Raw genomic sequence first — 17,680 nt, 5'->3', positions numbered from 1 at the left:
CTACAGAGCATTTGTGGAGGAAGGTTTAGGTGTATGAAACATTAATGTATGACAAAGGGGAGCTGAGCAGTGACGATTTTAGTGAAGCAAGTCAATGAAAGAACGTCTGTCCGAGCATTCTCTTGGCTTGACCTGTCTAAACGATTAAAGATAAGATGATGGCCTTTATTTTATACCATGTAGAGATTGATACATACTGTAATATCCTGTTTCTCCAGAAAAACTGATGTAAGCCCTGTTTACTGATACAGAATTAAAATGTTTCCCTTTTATTACTATTCCTATTTCATTCATGTATAAAAACTATTTTTTCATGTCAAACGAGCCCAATTCCCAGTGAGAGTCTGCTTTGGCATAACCATAAAGCACAGGGACAGACATGTAACATGGCTGGAGTTGACCTAAGTGAAGACTGTTTTTCTCTTGGACAGCTATATGTAACCCTTGTGTGTTACTATCGCCGTAAATTCAAAATTGCTCCCGTGCAAAGCCGGGGCGGGTCACTAATGTGTATATATATATGTTCTTTGTATATATTTGTTTCATTAGAAGCTCTACTTTATTCATTATCTATTCACAGCTGTTAATATTGTACAGCTCAGGTGGCAGAGCAGCAATAAGGCACTACATCAGCATCATCATGTCATCATGTTAATACAAATCTGCAGGTTTTATTATACTGTAGAGACAGCTAACAAACCTTGTAGGTGACATATTTCAGATTGCATTATCCCTGTACTTACATCTATTGATTTTTCCACTGGATAAATCAAAACCTTTCCAAAGCCGCAACATAAAACACATATAACTTATTTATAAATGTGACAAAGCATCAAGACTTCATATACTCAACTATTATATTGGCACATTACAGAAATTCTTAATATATGGATTTGTTTTTTTTTCTGTAGTTTAGAAGAAAGCTCAGGGGGTATTGGGCAATGTTTACAAGAAAAGAATTAACTATATTTGCATGGACGCTCTTTATGGTGTATCTCAAAGCATTATTTACTTGTTAACCTGCCAACTCATCTATTATTGAGAAGGAAAATGCTTTCTGCTACAAAACTATATAAGAAAAATGTAATGATCTTTCACAAACTGTACCCTAAGAACTATAACAAAGCCAGCACTGTTTATGTTTCCTGATTTGCAGTTAGATGTAGAAAGTTGTAGTGAAATTGCACTAACAGTGATTCACAAAGTAGGTGCCACAGCTCCACAGGGTGCCATAGAGCACTTGCAGGGGTGCCATGGGGGAATCGGTACAAGATGCCGGCGCTCGGGGTCCCGGCTGTTAGAACCTTGATGCCGGCATCCTGAAAGGGTTAACATACTGACACTTGTTGGTCGGCATGCTAACCCTCCCTTTCTCCCTACCCTAACCTCTCCTCTTTGGTGCCTAACTCTAACCCTCCCCCCTAGTGCCTAACCCTAGCCTCCCCCTCCCCGATGCCTAACCATCCCCCCTTAGTGCCTAACCCTAACCCTCCCTATAGTGCCTAATCTTAACCCCCCCTAACACCCTGATATTTACCTTCGGTATCCCGGCGGTCGGGGTGCTCACGTCGGGCTTCTGACCGGCGTCGGGATTTTGGCGCTGGTAATAGGAGCATCAGCATCCAGACTGCCAGATACGAACGTATACCGCCATGGGTTGGAGGTCCTGTTCCAAATCATATAATATGAGTAATTTACACATGCTGAACTGATCAGCGTGCACCTGTGCGTGGTCACCCCTCCTGCATTCTATTTCCTCCCTTTCATACGGATTCCTACAGACAGAGTCCTGGCAGACCTCAATGCTAGTAGGGTCCCCACTCTTCCCCTGACTCCATTCCTACTGCCATGTTTGTCCCATCCTGTCTGTGCTTCTGCTCCCATTGTGTGTCTGAGAGCATGTCTGTATTAGTCTCTCTGTCTCTAACCTGTATCTGTATCTTTTTACCCTGATCTTGTGCGTATGTCTCCCATTACATCTGTCTTTCCTCCCATCTGCTCCCACAAACCACTGTTCACTTGCACCGCACCTTTGCCCTATCATCTTCCACTTCTCCAGTCCTCATGGTCTTCTTTCCTCCTCTTCTGGTCAATGTGATAGGCTAAACCAGTGCTGGTGGCTGCCAATCAAAAACTGCAAGGACAAACAGAATCACGACCATCTCCACCAACACATTACTGAACCAAAGGACAACAGGGAAGTACAATGGACCTGATTCATACCCGCTCGCAAGCGGGTCGATGGTGGGGCATTGCGAACACGCGGCGTGCGCAAGCCCCGGAGCGAGTGAGAAATTCACTCACTCCGGGGCTCACTACAAATGGGGTGGCTGTCAATGTTGATCGACAGCTCGCCCCGTTTTGCAGGCGGGGAGGGGGGGTGGCTGGTCAAACGCCAGCCGTTTGACCAGCCACCCCCGGTCAAGGAACGGCTGAAGGAACGCCTGCCGTTTGTGGGCGGCCCTACTGACATCACTCGTGATGTCAATAGTGAGCTTCCTGCTCTATTAGAGTAGGAAGCTCACTGGGGTTTGCAGGAACAAGACCCTACCGCAAGGCTCTCGTCACAAGCCCGATGGTCGCGACCATCACCTGGCCGCTCACAAAAGCTGCGGATGGTCACCCACAGCTTAGCAAGCGGCCAGGAGGCCGGGTTTTAAAAAAAAAAGCGTCCGTCCTGATTCAGAGCAAGCGCTCGTTTTTTGCGAGCGCTTCAGAATCAGGCCCAATGTTCTTACTTTAATAATTTTGGTCATTTCTGACTATGAAACTTATGGCCATGGGGTGGTGTAAAAAGAATGCTGAGAATGGAGGGTGCCATGATGCCAGGAAATGTGGGAACCACAGCACTAGGGTGTATGCAAGAAAGGGCTTAGAGCAGGTAAAATATTGATGGCAATAGTAAGTGGCTTCTATCTCCACTTATTTCTATTACAGTGAGGATCCAGAAGGACGCTTAATAATCTATTAGCACGACAGTGAAATAGATGTGTTTAGCAGCTATTTGTAAGGACACACATCACTTTTCAATTTGATTTTTTTTAAAGAATCTTCTCTTGTAGGGACGCTTCCATGACACACACACTTTTTGTCTGAAAAAAGTGATTCTTGGGGTCATGCTAGATGTTGATGCTAGGCCTCCTGCATAAACTAGAGAGTTTGTGAGGGCCTCATTTGTGTTGCCACTATTCCTGAGGTCCCAGGAGTGTTGGTGTGTAATTAAGTCAATATTCCAAAAAGTGCAAGAATACACACTGCCTGCTCAGAGAGGAAGGAAACACCAGTGATACTTTTGCTATTGAGCAGAATTTACTTTTGGAGCCCTAGAATGCAACCTCCATGTAGTCATTAGACTCTCTGCTAACCTCACACAATTAAGGGGAGTAATGACCCGAAGAAGTAAGGATAAAAGTAACACAGGGGTCCTGCCAGTCCTTCATGAATGTTAGGCCCTGAACTTCTATTCAATTACTGTAGTTATACTACTGTTGGGAGTTATGTGTATAGAGGCCTTTTACATGGAGTTAGCTTTCTTCTTTTGGGTGTCCATTCACACGGTCCCGTGTGAACTCTATGCAGTCCTGATGTCAAAATATCATCCTGATGTTTAAGGTGAGTTGTGTCTAAAAGCGATATGGCTGGCATTAGAAGAATGTCAGCAGTGAGGCATGTCAGCTGGGGAGCGGCGTCTTCCTATTCCACTAATTGGGGTTCTTACCTGAATTACTCTTACCTGATGCTGTTATTGTAGCTCACTAGCTGAGCAGATTCAGCACCACACACTGTGCTACAGGTCTGGACAACCAGGACAGCGTAACACCACAACCTCGACCATAAGAGATTATTTATCTAGTACCAGTCAATTGAACCTGGGAACGGAAACCACACCACTTCAAGTTTTCCTTTATGAGTCTGTTAATTGCTGCAACACACAGTGCACTGCTATAATTCTCCAGCATTTATTTTACTGTATTTGCTACCAATCCTACTGTGTATGACACAATAGATCAGCCTTGCCTTACCATTAGGTTTACACAGTGAATACAGACCCAAAGTTGACTGATCATCTACCTAATCTTCGTCTATTCACAAAGTGGTCAGACACGCCCCCATTAGGGAGCAGCTGACCCATGCTCACCACCCCACCACAGTCTATGTAGGCAGGTTACCTATTTTTTTGGGACTTTCAGAACCCTCATCCTGAGCACTTCAGACCTTTTCTGTAGACCTTCAATATTATCACAGCCCAGCACATCAGACACATTCGGGCTCCATTTGAAAGATCGACAAAGAATAGGTTGACACCAAATGGTCGACAGTCAATTGGTCGAAAGACAAAAGGTCAACATGGATATAGGTCGACAGGTACAAAAGGACAAGTCGACTTTTTTTTAATGGTTAAGGTCAGGCACTTACCAGAGAGTTAGATACCTGAAGGGATGGTTAGGGGTTAGTTATAGGCAGGTTTATGGTGAAGATTAGGGTTAGTACCTGTCGACCTATTGACTGTCGATCATTTAGTGTCAACCTATACATTGTCGACCTTTTTATTGTCGATCTATTGAACCACACCCACACATCCTTAGTCCTCAACAATAGGCTTACTTGCTCTTTAATATATATGTAGTAAGAATTACCAGTGTCCTTTTGTGCAAGTAATATAAATTCCATAGACAATATTGTGGTAATTTTAATGAATAGGGCAGTAATACGTTAAAGAAAATTAGCAGAGTCACTGTCCAGAAAGTTTTCAAACATGACAAAAGAACTGATGCAAGGTAGTCTCGAATTTGCAACTTTCCAGTCATTCCAGCTGATTCACAGCTCTTATATCTTCCATCTCTTCTAGGTCAGCTGTGGACAACCTGTGGGAAAACATTTATAACGGTTATATAACAGACGCATGGAAACCACAGCTATAGTCTTGCTCTTACTTAGTAGATATTGCTGGCCAAAAAGTATAGTTTATTAAATGCTCACAAAATATGACATCTAGTTCAGTGATCTCTGAATATAGCAATAAATAATGTATCATGTCTCAGAGCCCTGTTCTTGTTATAAGATGTTAACATTGGCCAAAACACCTGTAACAGCAGCTCTGTTGATTAAATTGTGAGGGAATCAATAGAGATGTCATGTACTCCTCACATCACACAGCAGGATTTGGTTCGTAGTTTAATTAAATATTTACCCTAATGTTTTGAAAGGAAGATATTCTAGGACCTGATTCAGAGCTGCACGCGATGATCACGTAGTTGAGCAATCTTTTGCAATTGCGCAAAAGTACCGTAAAAACAGCCGCACGCTGCATGCGTTACACAGAAAACAAGAGATATGGTAAGAACTTACCTTTGTTATCTCTGTTTCTACGAAGTCCATAGGGTCCACAGGGTTGACCTTGGGGTATAGCTGGATCTGGATCCACGAGCACCACGCAGTTAAAGCTTTTCTGCTCCCAGTATGCACTTGGGTCCGTCCTCCTCTATACCCCGCCCCCAAGCCACAGCACCTCAGTTGGTAAGCAGCCATGGCCGGAGGAGGAGACTAAACAGAGAGAAGGAAGACTGGAAGACACAAGAAACCATACTCACAGAAATGGGAGACGGAAAACCGGTGACCAGCCACACAGCCCATATGAAGCCAGGTGCGTCAGGGCGGGCTCCCTGTGGACCCTATGGACTTCGTAGAAACAGAGATAACAAAGGTAAGTTCTTACCATATCTCTTGTTTTCTACTTCAGGGTCCATAGGGGGTCCACAGGGTTGACCTTGGGGATGTCCCAAAGCAGTTCAACTAAGGGCGGGGACGCTCCTGTGCTGAAAGGAGTACCCGGCGCCCGAAGGATGCATCCTGAGAGGCGAAGGTGTCAAACGCATAGAACTTCAAAAACGTTTGAATGGAAGACCAAGTGGCCGCCTTACACAGCTGAACAGCGGAGGCGCCACGTCTAGCAGCCCAAGAGGGACCCACAGAACGAGTGGAATGAGCCTTAACAGAGGCTGGCACAGGTAAACCCTCCTGTGCATAAGCCTCACAAATAACTGAACGAAGCCAACGGGCTAACATCTGCTTGTTGGCAGGCCAACCCCTCTTGTGAAAACCGAAGAGGACAAACAAAGAATCCGACTTCCTAACCGAAGCAGTCCGGTCCACGTAGATTCTAAGTACCCGGACTACATCTAAGGAAGCCTCACCAGCGGAAAGATCAGGTGACTGAAAAGCTGGCACGACAAGCTCCTGATTAATGTGGAACTTGGAAACCACTTTGGGCAATAACTCAGGACGAGTGCGGAGCACCGCTCTGTCCTGGTGAAAAATCAGAAAAGGGGGGCGACAGGAAAGTGCCCCCAACTCTGACACCCTCCTGGCAGAAGCAATTGCCAGGAGAAAAACGGTCTTGAACGTCAGCCACTTGAGCTCCACCAACTCAAGAGGCTCAAATGGAGGACCCTGCAGGACCCACAGAACCACCGCCAAGTCCCAAAGAGCCACAGGAGGCACAAAGGGAGGCTGGATCCTGAGAACACCTTGGAAAAAGGTGTGAACATCCGGCAGTATTGCAATCCGCCGTTGAAACCACACGGACAAGACGGACACATGAACCTTCAGAGATGCAAGGCGTAAGCCGAGGTCCAATCCTGATTGAAGAAATTCCAAGATCCTAGAAACTCGGAACACCTGAGGATCATAATGTCTGGACTCACACCACTGAAAGTAAGTGTGCCACACCCTGTGATAAATCCGTGCTGCAGCAGGCTTGCGTGCCCTGAGCATGGTACCAATAACCGAACTGGAGAAGCCCCGAGACCTCAAGACGGCTGTCTCAAGAGCCACGCTGTCAAAGACAGCCGACCCAGATCCGGGTAAAGGCAGGGCCCTTGAGACAACAGGTCCCGACGCTGAGGAAGAAGGTACGGAGCATCGATGGAGAGACACCTCAGATCGGAGTACCAAGGACGTCTGGGCCACGCTGGAGCCACCAGCACGAGCGTGCCGCCGTCCTGCTTGAACTTCCGCAGAACCCGAGGAAGTAAGGATATCGGAGGAAACAGATACGCCAGGTGAAACGTCCATTTCACTGACAGCGCGTCTACCAGACTGGCGCCTGCGTCTCTTGTCCTTTACCCGTAAACGGGCAACTTGTGATTGTGATGGGAGGCCATCAAGTCCAGCTCCGGCAGCCCCCACCTGTCCACGAGTAGCTGAAACACCTCTGGGTGAAGCGACCATTCCCCGGGATGCACGTCGTGACGGCTGAGGAAGTCCGCCTCCCAATTGAGGACTCCGGGAATGAAGACTGCCGAGATCGCTGGAATGTGACACTCCGCCCAAGCAAGGATGCAAGACACCACCGACATCGCTGCCCGACTGCGAGTTCCTCCTTGGTGGTTGATATACGCCACCGTGGTGGCGTTGTCGGACTGCACCTGAACCGCCCTTCCGTGAAGAGCGGGACCGGATGACTGCAGGGCCCGGTATACTGCCCGCAGTTCCAGAATGTTGATGGGAAGAAGAGCTTCTTCCGCAGACCAACGACCCTGAAGTATCAACGAGCCGGTCACTGCCCCCCAACCCCGAAGACTGGCATCCGTCATGAGCAGGACCCAGTCCGGGATCCAAAAGGGGCGCCCCTTGACCAGATGAGCTGTTTGAAGCCACCAAGCCAAAGACTGCCGAACCTCTGGGGACAACACCAGCAACTGAGAGCGGATCCGGTGAGGTAACCTGTTCCATTCCGATAGAATCAGCCCCTGCAGGGGCCGGGAATGGAACTGGGCAAATTCCACCATGTCGAATGTTGACACCATGGAGCCCAGAACTCTCATAGCCGAATGGACCGACAGGCGGCAACTGCTCAGGCAACTGTGTATCCTCAGCTGCAGGGAGGAGACCTTCTCCGGGGTCAGGAAGATCCTTTGCTGACGAGAATCCAGCAGGGCTCCCAAATGAACCATCCGCTGAGATGGAATCAGGGAGGACTTTTTCCAATTTATCAGCCACCCGTGCGCTTGCAGGCAAGCGCTCGTCAGGTGGAGATGTTGAAGCAGTACCTCCGGGGAGCTCGCCAGCAACAGGAGGTCGTCCAGATACGGCAGCAGCCGTACATTCTGGTTCCGAAGATGTGCGGCCATGACCGCCATAATCTTCGTGAACACCCTCGGTGCCGTAGAGAGACCAAAGGGTAGCGCCCGGAACTGATAATGGTGTTGAAGGATAGCGAACCTCAGATACCGCTGGTGCGAAGGTGCTATCGGAACATGGAGGTGGGCGTCCTGGATATCCAGTGACACCATGTAATCCCCCGGTTCCATCGCCAGAATGATGGAACGTAACGTTTCCATCCTGAACTTGGGAACTCTGAGGAATCTGTTCAGAGACTTCAAGTTGAGGATAGGGCGATGAGAACCATTGGGTTTCCGCACCAGAAACAGAGAAGAATAGTACCCCGTCCCTCGTTGTAATTGAGGAACGGGAACAATGACCCCTGCTGTCAGCAAGGACTCTATAGCTTCCTGAATCTGTAAGGACTTGGTCGTATCCTGAGAAGGACTCGTGCAGAAAAACTGGTGGGGCGGTCTGTGCCGAAAAGACAGGGCGTACCCCTGGGAGACCACTTCTCGAACCCAGGCATCCGTGGTGGTATTGTGCCAGCACTGGGCAAATAGAAGAAGTCGGCCTCCCACTCTGGGGTCCCCCAGATGGAGGCCCGTCCCATCAGGCAGAAGGTTTATCTTCCTGCTTGGAAGAAGGGCGCCTGGCACTACAGGCCTGTTTCTTGGGCTTAGAAGCGGCCTTGGTCGTCGACTGCCTCGGGAAGGACTGACCTTTGGCCTTGCCCTGAACCCGAAAGGACCGAAAAGCAGAGCTCTGAACCTTGGTAGGTGCAGATGCCGAAGGGAGGAAGGCTGATTTAGATTTAGCCAGAGTGTCCACAATTTTGTCCAAGTCTGGACCAAAAAGCAACTCCCCATTAAAAGGTAAGGCCTCCAGCCCCTTTTTGGAGTCAGCGTCAGCTCTCCAAGACCTCAGCCACAAGGACCGATGCGCCGACACAGCTGCAGCCGTCACCCGAGAGGTCAGCAGGCTTGCATCTAACGATGCTTCCCCAATGTAGGAAGCTGCATCCCTCATTTGACCTATCAACGCTCTCTGGATCTCCGGAGCATCTTCCGGAAAGGTATCCTCCCAGCTCTCGATGGCCTTAGCCACCCAAGAGATGGCCATGGATGGACGGGCCACCGCCCCCGAGAGAGAGTAGATAGACTTCAAACAAGTCTCCACCTTCCTGTCCGTGGGATCTTTCAGGGAGGAGATTGACGGCAAAGGCAGCGTAGCGCTTTTAATTAAGCGGGTAACGTGGGAATCCACCGCGGGAGGAGTTTCCCACTTCCTGCAATGAGCCTCCGGAAACGGATAGTTCGAAGCCAATCGCTTCTGCGGTTGGAACCTCTTGCTGGGCAACTGCCAGGCCCCTTCCATATGATCCGTCAACTGATCGGACAGGGGAAAAACAGTCGAAGCTACTTTGGCCTTTTTAAAATTTGGGTACTTTGACCTGGGGGCCGGCACATCCTCCTCAATGTGAAGCATGGCCCGCACCGCCCTAACCAATGCCGGCACATTAATGGAAGACTTAGCCTCCACCTCCTGGGCCCCGGCATCCGAGTCAGAGTCTTCATGGATCTCCTCGTCATCCGAAGACACGTCCGTGTCCGTGAACTGAGCCGCCAGTGAAGCCGGAACGGAACGCTTGGACGCCCGAGGGGGCAAATCACTGTGCAACATAGATTGAAAAGCCGATGACGAAGCCGCCAGGCTCTAAACAGAGCTGGAGAGGACGTCCACCCAAGGCGGGGGTACTGCCTGAGGATAGCCCAGAAAAGGTACCATCGACTGCTGCGGCACCGTGGGGGATTGCACGTAGACCGGCAAACCCGCATAAGGACCCACAGTCTGAGACCCGGGAGGAGACTGTACCAGACGCGTCACACCCGGGGAACGGGGGATGGTAGGCTGGGGCAACGCCCTAGAAGGGGCCGCAGTCGGGACCGCAAGTCGGTCCGCGATCGACGCCAGCACTTGCGTAAACATCGCCCACGGAAGATCCTGCGCCACTGGGGGTTTAGAAGGTCCAGGTATCAACTGGCACCGCCCACACAGACCGTCCTGAGTCAAATCCGCCCCCTCAACTCCTGCCAAACAGCGTCGGCAGGAAACCAACACAGGAGCCACGGAGCGCTCATTCTCCTCATCAGACATGACACAAACTTTTTTGCAATAAAAGTGTCTCACCGAAACGAGGTAAGGCGTATAACACCCACGCACTCCCACGTATGCAACACAAACAGCCCACAATCTGGTACTGAGTAGCACACCGCTGTATGTGACGGACCTCACAAATACGTAGATCTATATAAGTGAGGTACACAGAATGAACACCCCTCCCCCACGCACCTGCGGGCCGTAGGAGAAGGAAAGGGATAGGTAAAACGCTGACAGGAAGTAGAAAAAGCACAGACAGCAGCACTAGCAATAGTCACATACCATGCAGGAAGCTATACTCACTGTACCTTCAGCTACAATCAACCTCCCAGATTCAGTGTCTGGGAGGGCTATAGCGCTGCGAACACTGTCCTGATCAGGGGAGAGGTACGCAGGGGGACCGGTCCACTGGAAGCCTGCCTGGGAGCTCTGCGTTGCTGCCTGGGAAAATGGCCGCCGGAGAGCTCTGAGGAGGAGTGGCCGAGAGAGCACAGCCCAGCGACGCCAGCATGCTTGAGAGAAGGCGCGCTGGGCTGAGGGGAGGAGCCGCTCAAGCAGGGAAGGCTGCCTCCCCTGCTAGTATGGAACCCCAGGGACGCCGTTCCCTGCCGGCCTTACACCCTGGTGGTCCAGCGGACACGTGGGGTAATCCTCAGAGGGGGGAGCCCGCCGCCGCTACTAGCTTTCTCGCAAGCTCTGTCCCTGCAAGGGATTTGTAGTAAATGCCTGTGATATTGCCTGAATTCGCAATGCGATTTCAGTCGGTAATATCACACTACAATCTGCATTACCTTTTTTTTCAAAATGTTTTTATTTGGGTTTTCAAACATTTTCATAGAACATACAATAATTTTCAACATAGATACAATAATGTATTTATTGTAATACAGATTATATAAAACTAAATATTTTTGTTGTTATACTTAGTATTCAGATCCTCCCTCTTCCGAATATGGAAATTAGGGTAGATAACTTATATTAATTACTTATACCATTTTCTTAATTAACCAGAACATATCATGATATATGAAGAAAAAAAACAAAAAAACCCAGAGCAATGAAGAAAAGAAAGGGTGCAGATAAAGAGAGAGAAAAAGAAAAAAGAGGGGGGTAAAGGGAAAAAAGTTCATCCGTGGACTCTAAGTTGAATAGGAGGGTCCAGCTGAAACGTTCTGGTTTAATCTGCATTACCAATGCAGATTGTAGTAAATAGAGCCCATTGTGAGAAAACTTCGAAGATTGCACATAAGGGGCCTGATAATGAGCTGGATGTATGCCCATCTGCGTAATGCGAAATCTGCAACACATACACACCAGACAAATGCAGCTTTGTATGTATGGATACCAGATGTAAACTTAGGGGTGTGGTATAATTTGTCGACTTTCATACTGTCTACGTTCGTCATGTCCACTGGTGTCACTAGGGGGGTGCGGGCCGCATTGGGTGACACCATCTGAGGGGGTGACACAAAATAGCAGAGCTGCTCTGCTATTTTGGTGTCACCCTGTCGGTTGGTGTCAGGCAGTGGAGAGACTGAGGGCTGCCCCAGCAGCTGCAGGAGCGCTGGGGAAGCCCACTGTGTGCCGAGAACGGGAGGCGGTAACGCCCCCAAGATTGGCACACACAAGGGGCGTGGCTCAGTGGGTCATGCCCACATCCCCTTCCCGCGAAGCCAAGCCCCCTTTCAAGATAACTCAGTTCAGCCGCACCGGGTGTCACCCAGGTAAGTGACGCCTCTGATCATATCGACATTGTCGTAACATCGATATGCTGCATGTTTGATACAATCGCAATGTTGACAGTGGTCATGTCGACACTGATGAAACATGATTGGAATTTCGAAAAAAGGTCCCTTGTGTCCTTGTGATGAATTACCTGGTACGGTGGGTCTGGTGGCTCCAGTGATCTCGTGTCCGGCGGTTAGCCGATGGGGACTTCCAGCGGCGCTCCCGACAGTGAGTTGTTAAACCCATCCCTCTCCCTAGTACCTAGCTTCCCCTCTCACAGCCTAAAGCCGAATACACACTAGACGATATGTCGTCCGATCCGGCGACTGGACGACATATCGTCCACATCGGCCAGTGTGTACCGGCTATGTCGCTGACGATGCACTTGCTGATGCCGAGACCCCCGTCGAATCTCGTTGTTAGCTAGATTGTGCTGGGTACACATAGTTTCACATCGTTTACACCTCCGGTCCATGCAGAATGTTGGCATTTCACATTCCAACATTCTGCACATGCCGACATGTTCGATGTCGACATTGTGATGTCCAGATTATGACTGTTAATATTGTAAATGTCGACATTTTGACTACAACCCAAACTTAGCACATAGGCTGCTGATATATAGCTGGATGCCTCTGCAAATGAGGGTATACATGCTATTTTAACGTACAACTTTTTAAAACATCATTTTTGGGAGGCATATAAGGCCAACTCTGCATCAGTCCCAAGTAGATTTTAATTGGACTGTACCCTTACAATTATTATACACACACATTATTTTGGGTTGGGTATGGGAGCCAGGCACTCGGGATGCTGGCTGTAAAAAGACCGACAGTGGCATCCCGATGCAGAGAATCCCGACTGAGGCACAGTAAGTACTCTAACCCTCCCCCCTTCACCCCCTAACCCTCCTTTTTTCGTATCTTAACCATCCCTATGTCCCACCCTAACCCTATCCCTCCCGGTTAGTGCCTAAACCTAACCCTCCCTATTAGTGCCTAACCCTAACCTCCCCCAGGTAGTGCATAAATCTACCCCCCCATGTCCGCAGCCTAACCCTATCCTCCACGTGGTGCCTAAACCTAACCCCCCGCGGCTTACAGCTTACGGCGGCTGCTATACTTTAGATCAGAATGCCGGCTTTCGGACTTCCGGCGTCGGAGTCTCCACTGATGTCGGGATTCCAGCGCCAGTCTTCTGGCCGCGGTTCAGGATTTCAGCAGCCAGCATCCTGGTGGTAGGTTTATTAACTACATCCCCATTATTTTCAGTATAACAACTCACCTTCGCTCTTCCCGTGCAATTATTGGTTTATATCCCTTAGATACGAATTCTTTCTAAATAAAAGATATGAATGTGTTAAACCAATATGTACACGGTCTGTTGGAATGCATGAGAAAAGATCAAAGTTGGAAACTACCAAATAAAACTAGTAGCTGGTAAATTCGTGCCACATATTTAAACAATGTTTAGGGACTTTGCAGATCAAAGCTAAACCAATGCTTTAGTTTGGAGATCTAAACATTTTGTGACATCACAACTAGGGGTGTGCACCGGCCACTTTTCGTGTTTTGTGTTTTGGTTTTGGATCTGGATCTTTCTTCGTGTTTTGGATCTGGATTGGTTTTGCCAAAACCACCCTTCCGTGTTTTGGGTTCTGGGTTTTGTGTTTTGGATCTGTATTTTTTAAAAAAAAAGCATAAAAACAGCTAAAATCACAGAATTTGTAGGTTTTTCTGCTCCTATGCTATTATTAACCTCAATAACCTTAATTTCCACTCATTTCCAGTCTATTCTGAACACCTCACACCTCACAATAGTGTTTTTATGTCCAAAACGTTGCACCGAGGTAGCTGGATGACTATGCTAAGCGACACGAGTGGGCGGCACAAACACGTGACCCATCTAGGCGTGAAACTGCAGTGGCAGACAGGATGGCAGTTTGAAAAACTAGGCCCCAAACTGTACATAATGCAAAGAAAAAAAAGAGGTGCAAGATGGAATTGTCCTTGGGCCCTCCCACCCACCCTTATGTTGTATAAACAGGACATGCACACTTTAACAAACCAATCATTTCAGCGCCAGGGTCTGCCACACAACTGTGGCTGAAATGATTGGTTCGTTTGGGCCCCCACAAAACAAGCTGGCAATTAATGTGTCCCTGCACAAACTGGCTCTATGGAGGCAAGATGTCATCCTCATCCTCCTCATCCACCGATTCCTCACCCTCTTCAGTGTGTACATCCTCATCCTCACAAAGTATTAACTCGTCCCCACTTGAATCCACCACCACAGGTCCCTCTGTACCTTCTGGAGGCTGGTCTCCCTGGAAGAGCTGATAATTCATTTTGATGAACATCATCTTCTCCACATTCTGTGGAAGCAACCTCCTACGCCTTTCGCTGACAAGGTTCCCGGCTGCACTAAACACTCTTTCGGAGTACACACTGGAGGGGGGGCAACTCAGGTAAAATAGAGCCAGTTTGTACAGGGGCCTCCAAATTGCCTCTTTTTCCTGCCAGTACAGGTATGGACTGTCTGCCATGCCTACTTGGATGCTGTCACCGATGTAATCCTCCACCATTCTGTCAATGGTGACAGTATCAAATGCAGTGACAGTAGACATGTCAGAAATTGTTGCCAGGTCCTTCAGTCCGGACCAGATGTCCAAACTTGGTCCTGCCTGCCCTGCATCACCGCCAGCGGGTTGCTTAGGATACCTAAGTTTTTTCCTGGCAGCCCCAGTTGCAGGAGAAAATGAAGAAGGAGCCGTTGACGTGTCACGTTCCGCTTCAGCTGACAGTGTGTTCACCAGCAGGTCTTTGCACCTCTGCAGGCTTGTGTCGGTCGGAAAGAGAGACACCACATAGGCTTTAAACCTAGGATCGAGCACGGTGGCCAAAACGTAGTGGTCTGATTTCAACAGATTGACCACCCTGGAATCCTGGCAAAGCGAATGAAGGGCTTCATCCACAAGTCCCACATGCCGAGCGGAATCGCTCCGTCTTAGCTCCTCCTTCACTTTCTCCAGCTGCTTCAGCAAAAGCCTGATGAGGGGAATGACCTGACTCAAGCTGGCAGTGTCTGAACTGACTTCACGTGTGGCAAGTTCGAAGGGCTGGAGAACCTTGCACAACACGGAAATCATTCTCCACTGCGCTTGAGTCAGGTGCATACCCCCTCCTTTGCCTATGTCATAGGTGGATGTATAGGCTTGTATGGCCTTTTGCTGCTCCTCCATCCTCTGAAGCATATAGAGGGTTGAGTTCCACCGCGTCACAACCTCTTGCTTCAGGTGATGGCGGGGCAGGTTCAAGAGTGTTTGCTGGCGCTCCAGTCTTCGGCACGCAGTCGCTGAATGGCGAAAGTGGCCAGAAATTTTTCGGGCCACCCAAAGCGTCTCCTGCACGCCCCTGTCGCTTTTCAGAAAATTCTGCACCACCAAGTTTATTGTGTGAGCAAAACATGGGACGTGCTGGAATTTGCCCAGATGTAATGCCCGCACAATATTGGTGGCGTTGTCAGATATCACAAATCCCCAGGAGAGTCTAAGTGGGGTAAGCCACTGGGCGATGATTTCCCTCAGTTTCTCTAAGAGGTTGTCGGCGGTGTGCCTCTTACTGAAACCGGTGATACACAGCGTAGCCTGCCTTGTAACGAGCTGGCATTTCTGAGATGCTGCTACTGGTGACGCTGCTGCTGTTGCTGCGTAAGGTGATACATCTACCCAGTGGGCTGTCACAGTCATATAGTCCTTAGTCTGCCCTGTTCCACTTGTCCACATGTCCATGGTTAAGTGGACATTGTGTACAACGGCATTTTTCAGGACACTGAGGACACTTTTTCTGACGTTTCTGTACAGTCTCGGTATCGCCTGCCTAGTGAAGTGGAATCTAGACGGGATTTGGAACCGGGGACACACTACCTCCATCAATTGTCTAAATCCCACTGCACTAATGGCGGATACCGGACGCACGTCTAACACCAACATAGCAGTCAAGGCCTCAGTTATACGTTTTGCTTCAGGATGACTGCTGTCGTACTTCATCCTCCTCGCTAAGGACTGTTGGAGGGTCAATTGTTTAGTAAAAGTAGTGGTGTTCCTACTTCCTCTCTGGGATGATGAACGACTCCCAGCAGCAGCAACAGCAGCAGCGGCAGCAGTAGGCGTAGCAATGCAGGATCCTCCGGAGGAATCCCGGATAGGAGAGTCAGTCATGCCAGTGACATGGCCTGCAGGACTACTTCCGATCCTAACTAAGGAGGAAATTGACGAGGAGGGAGTTGACGGTGTGGTTTGCAGGCGCTTGGATACAACAGGACAACGGGATTTAGGTGTCCCTGGACTGCTTACGGTCTTAGCCAAAGTTTCTGAACTTGACAGTAACTTTTTATGAACGCGCTGCAGGTGCCGTATAAGGGAGGATGTTCCTAGGTGGTTGACGTCCCTACCCCTACTTATTTCACCTTTACATATGGTACATATGGCAAGACAGTTGTTGTCCGGATTTGGATAGAAATATTGCCAGACCAAAGAGGTGGAATGTTTGGTCTTCTGCCCAGGCATGACCGTGATGGGCTTTTTCATCCCACGGACAACAACTGTCTCCCCTGGAGCCTGATTTAAACAAACCACATCACCATCAGAATCCTCCTCGCCAACTTCCTCCTCAGCGCCAGCTACACCAGTATCCTCATCCTGTTGTACTTCAACAGTGACATCTTCAATTTGCATATCAGCAAGTGGACTGTGGGTGCTCCTTTCAGCACTTGCAGGGGGCGTGCAAATGGTGGAAAGAGCCACCTCTTCCCGTCCAGTGCTGGGAAGGTCAGGCATCGCAACCACCACCACACTTGGACTCTCCTTGGGGATTTGTGATATCTTCTTAGAAAGCACAGTTCTTCGCTGTGCTTTTGCCAGCTTAACTCTTTTGATTTTTTTAGTGGGAGGAGGGCTTCCATCGTCATGTGAAGCTGAACCACTAGTCATGAACATACTAGGGATCGACCTTAGCCGTTCCTTGCCACTCCGTGTCGTAAATGGCATATTGGCAAGTTTACGTTTCTCTTCAGCTGATTTAAATGTCTTTTTCAAGGTCATTTTCCTGAACTTTGCCATTTGGGATTGTATGTGCCCTCTACTATGACATTGGGCATCGGCCTTGGCAGACGACGTTGATGGCATGTTATCGTCTATGTCATGACTAGTGGCAGCAGCTTCAGCACTAGGAGGAAGTGGTTCTTGATCTTTCTCTATTTTATTTTTATCGGAGAAAGTTTGGTCCTCCATTTATGTTATATCGATTTGATATATACGTGCGGCTAAACACAGAAAATAATTTTTTTTTGGGTTTGGACTGGAGTGTACTTTGTGGGTTACAGCACCCTTTAACGGTCAAGCCAGCCGGCCCTTTACTTATGACACAGGCGCACGCTTGGCACTACTTTGTTGATGCACGTGCGGCTACTGCGCACACAATTCACAAACACAGAAAATAATTTTTTTTTGGTTTGGACTGGAGTGTACTTTCGGGGGTTACAGCACCCTTTAACGGTCAAGCCAGCCGGCCCTTTACTTATGACACAGGCGCACGCTTTCTCACTACTTTGTTGATGCACGTGCGGCTACTGCGCACACAATTCACAAACACAGAAAATAATTTTTTTTTTGGTTTGGACTGGAGTGTAC

General features: G+C 48.8%; 1 protein-coding gene across 1 annotated transcript in view; it reads right to left on the bottom strand.

Moving 5' to 3' along the window:
• Window positions 1-4,645: 4,645 nt before the first annotated feature.
• The window catches only part of HOATZ (HOATZ cilia and flagella associated protein), a 74,459-nt gene continuing 61,424 nt past the window's right edge, over window positions 4,646-17,680 (bottom strand). Inside the window, exons 5-6 of the mRNA XM_088481420.1 lie at window positions 13,276-13,328; window positions 4,646-4,865 (exon numbers count right to left, since the gene is read on the bottom strand). Coding sequence (XP_088337546.1) covers window positions 4,805-4,865; window positions 13,276-13,328 — 114 coding nt within the window. The 3' untranslated portion in view covers window positions 4,646-4,804. The remainder of the gene's footprint in view (window positions 4,866-13,275; window positions 13,329-17,680) is intronic.

Source organism: Taudactylus pleione, unplaced genomic scaffold (assembly GCF_031769625.1).
Source record: "Taudactylus pleione unplaced genomic scaffold, aTauple2 ptg000270l, whole genome shotgun sequence".
In the NCBI taxonomy this organism is placed as follows: Eukaryota; Metazoa; Chordata; class Amphibia; order Anura; family Myobatrachidae; genus Taudactylus; species Taudactylus pleione.
The sequence above is the reverse complement of the archived record's forward strand: the minus strand, read 5'-3'. Positions and strand labels throughout refer to the sequence as shown.